Genomic DNA, 3,420 nt, shown 5'->3' with positions numbered 1-3,420 from the left:
GGATTATGTCATGGGTAAATTTGATGTCAAGTGGTCAGATGTGGACTTCATATGCACGGCAACAAACATTGATCAGCATTGGATGTTGGTAGCATTCGACCTGAATAGAGGCCGATTGTTCGTATTTGATTCACTGCCTTCCATGACATCAAAGAAGAAGCTGGAGTCTTTCCTTGAACCATTGACTTACACCATACCTTTGCTTCTTCTCTACTGTGACCTGAAACGTTCGAAACTGGACATCGAAACGTCTCATTGGAAGATAGCTCGACCTACCTCTACAAATACACAACACGGGTCGTTAGATTGTAGAATTTTTGTTGTAAAATTCTTAGAACATTTAGTGACTGGTAGTGACCCATCTGTAATAACTCAGGATAAGATGACTGACTATAGGATGCAATTGACATGTCAATTGTGGACGAACACTCCATATTATTGACGTACATGTATATTATGTATATTATTGATGTAATTTAGCTTTTACTAACATGTTATTTAAATAATTAGTGTAGAACTACCATGAATACAGAAAATTCATTCATGAATAGCGAACAAGTTAAATTAAACTTAGATAAGCGAGACATTTGAAGGGATTCATTAAGCCAACAAGTTAAATTAAATTATAAGTAATCAGAATTTAATTTAAGTTTAATTTAAGTAATCAAACTTTAAAAGGGATTAAATTAATTTAAATTAAACTTATAAAACGAATTAAATTGTTAGTGTAGAACTACCATGAATATAGAAGAAGATTCATTCATGAATAGCCAACAAGTTAAATTAAACTTAAATAAGTGAAACATCTGAAGGGATTCATTAATTACACTTATAAAAGGGATTCATTGCCAACAAGTTAAATTAAAAGTGAGATGAGCAAGAGCGAGATGTGTTAGAGCGAGATGAGCGACAACGAGATGCGCGAAAGCAAGAAGTTTTCAGAATGGTTCAAGAATAGCCAAACTCTAGTAATCAAACTTATAAAGCGAGATATCTGAAGAGATTCATGAATAGAAAAACTCTAGTAATCAAACTCATAAGTGAGACATTAGAAGTTTCCAGAATGACAAGTGGCACATAAAAAATTACAGTTTTGAGGATTAAAGTGGCACATAGAATGTTACAGTTACATAGACAAGTGGCGTTTAGACAATTACAAAGACAAGTGGCACATAGACAATCGATTGACATTTGAATCATTTGTATTAGAGTCAATGGGGTCGTCCGGTCGTCAGCGGTTCACTGCAGTTTTACCGATTATGCCCGTAGTTCCCACACCTACCACATTTTTTTTGTCTATGTTGTTCTCCTCTTGATGGTATTCTTTATACTCTTCGCTGCCCAACCTGTACCACTCTTCTAAGAGGTGCAATATGCTTTTCCACATATCCCGGAGGTCTCTTCCATTCAGATATGTGACCGAGTGGATTTACAGGCTCTGCATAAGCAGCCATAAGGGAGTCAACGCTATAGAATGGACTGCACAAACCATGGATGAGGATGTTTCTTTCTCGCGCAGCCACAATCGCATGCGAACATGGGATACCGAGTGAGTCAAATTTCTTGCATGTGCATTCCTTCGTATGGAGGTTCACAATATTTTCCAATCGATTGTCCCGCACATGGATCCTATAACAATCAATAGGCTCAACTTCATATCGTCTGCCTTTGTCACACTCAGTTGTTAATTAGTTTTCACAGTAGTCCGAGTGTGACGTCGTTCGAGATGCCCAATAATTTCTCCGTTCATAAAATCATGACTAGATGAGGCCTCGAACGTGTTCCAACAAGCACATTATGGGTAGCTGTCGATATTCTTTGGTCAATGAATTGAAACACTTTGCACTATTGGACGTCATGTTATCGTATCTTCGTTCTGTTTGGTAAACACGCGCCCACCTTTCAAGACCAATATCCTCCAAATATCTCGATACTGCACCATTTCGAAGAGTACGTAGTTGGTCCTAGTGTGCTTGGAACTCTGATATGCGAAATACCCTGGCTGCATCCTTGAACATCCCAACAATCGTGATGTCCTTAAAGTTCGAAAGAATATTATTTTCTAGGTGGTAGGTGCACAATCCATGAAATGCTATGGGAAAAACTGCACGAATGGTATTGCCAATAGATACCGCTTGATCGGACACAAACACCAAGTTAGGGGGTTCTCCAATGGCACACTTCAAGTTCGGCATAAACCACTTCCAAGCTCGATCAGTTTCATTGTCCACTATGGCATATGCTAGTGGGTAAACTTAGTTGTTGCCATCCATGGAGACACCGACCAACATGGTCCCTTTGTATTTTCCTTTCAGATGCGATCCATCAACAATTATCACCAGCCAACAACTTGAAAAACCTCTAATACAAGATCCTAATGCCATAAACATGTACTTGAAATGGACATCATTTTCAAGTTCGATTTCAAACCTTGAACTTGGATTCTCCATCTTTAATGCTTCACTATATGCATGTAGAACAGCGTAAGACTCTTCTAGAGTACCCCTGGCGAGAGCATAAGCGGTTTCCTTTGCACGCCACGCCTTATCATAACTTATGTTTACGCTGTACTCTCTCCTTATATCCTCGACAATTGACGAGGTTTATAAACACGTCCTATGCCTGTAAATTTGTCTTTGGTTAATTCACCAACTATCGCAATCGTTGCTTGTCTATGGTCATGATTTAAAATTCCAATAGAACATGTGTGCGACCGCATATATTTCATGATCTTAAATATGTCACACCCTGGAATTTTAACCACACGAAGGCTCCACTTACAATTATCCTCTGTACATTTAACAATGAACAAAGACTTAGTTGACTTCCTTACCTTATATTCAAAATTATTGTTTATGCACAGAATAGACAATCTCATTTTTAAATCACTCTTATTCAAAAAAATTTGACCAACTTCCACATCTGTCTCGGATGAAGAGGTGCCAGGCATAATCAATTCCCCTCGACGACATGAAGACATGGAATTCAATCCTCCCGATCTCTCAGTAACAGCCATTGCAGGTCTATGCACCTCTGAAGGACCACAGTCCATAAAATTTAATCCTTATGATCTCTCATTATCGACCATGAAAGGATCACGCTCTTTTGAAGGACCACAATCCATAAAATTCAAGCCTGTTGATCTCTCATCACCAGGCACAGGTCTGTTATATTGAGTTTCTCTTTCCAAGTCCACTGCACGAATGCTGTCATTGTCTATTGATAATGTTGATGGTTGAGTGTTCATAGACAATGGGATATCACCCTCTTCTCGATTAAGGTCATATGATGCCTCGTATTGTCTATCTACACCTATACGATCATCACTTATATTCACATTTTCGTCGTGGTATGATTTTAGTGTTACATATATCTGAATTGTAGAAAGATCGTCCCGGCAAAGAACGAAGTCAACATCAC

At 38.5% G+C, this 3,420-nt stretch overlaps 1 protein-coding gene across 1 annotated transcript; it reads right to left on the bottom strand.

The window, feature by feature from the left end:
* Window positions 1-1,325: 1,325 nt before the first annotated feature.
* On the bottom strand, window positions 1,326-3,016 carry LOC150037222 (uncharacterized). Its single transcript, XM_090311925.1, has 2 exons — window positions 2,911-3,016; window positions 1,326-1,666 (listed from the first exon to the last, which is right to left on the bottom strand). The coding sequence occupies exons 1-2, from the start codon at window positions 3,014-3,016 to the stop codon at window positions 1,326-1,328; spliced, it is 447 nt and encodes a 148-aa protein (XP_090168051.1).
* Between the last annotated feature and the right edge of the window lie 404 nt (window positions 3,017-3,420).

Source organism: Benincasa hispida, chromosome 3 (genome assembly GCF_027475165.1).
Source record: "Benincasa hispida cultivar pf3 chromosome 3, pf3_genome.v1.1, whole genome shotgun sequence".
NCBI classification, from domain to species: Eukaryota; Viridiplantae; Streptophyta; class Magnoliopsida; order Cucurbitales; family Cucurbitaceae; genus Benincasa; species Benincasa hispida.
The sequence above is the reverse complement of the archived record's forward strand: the minus strand, read 5'-3'. Positions and strand labels throughout refer to the sequence as shown.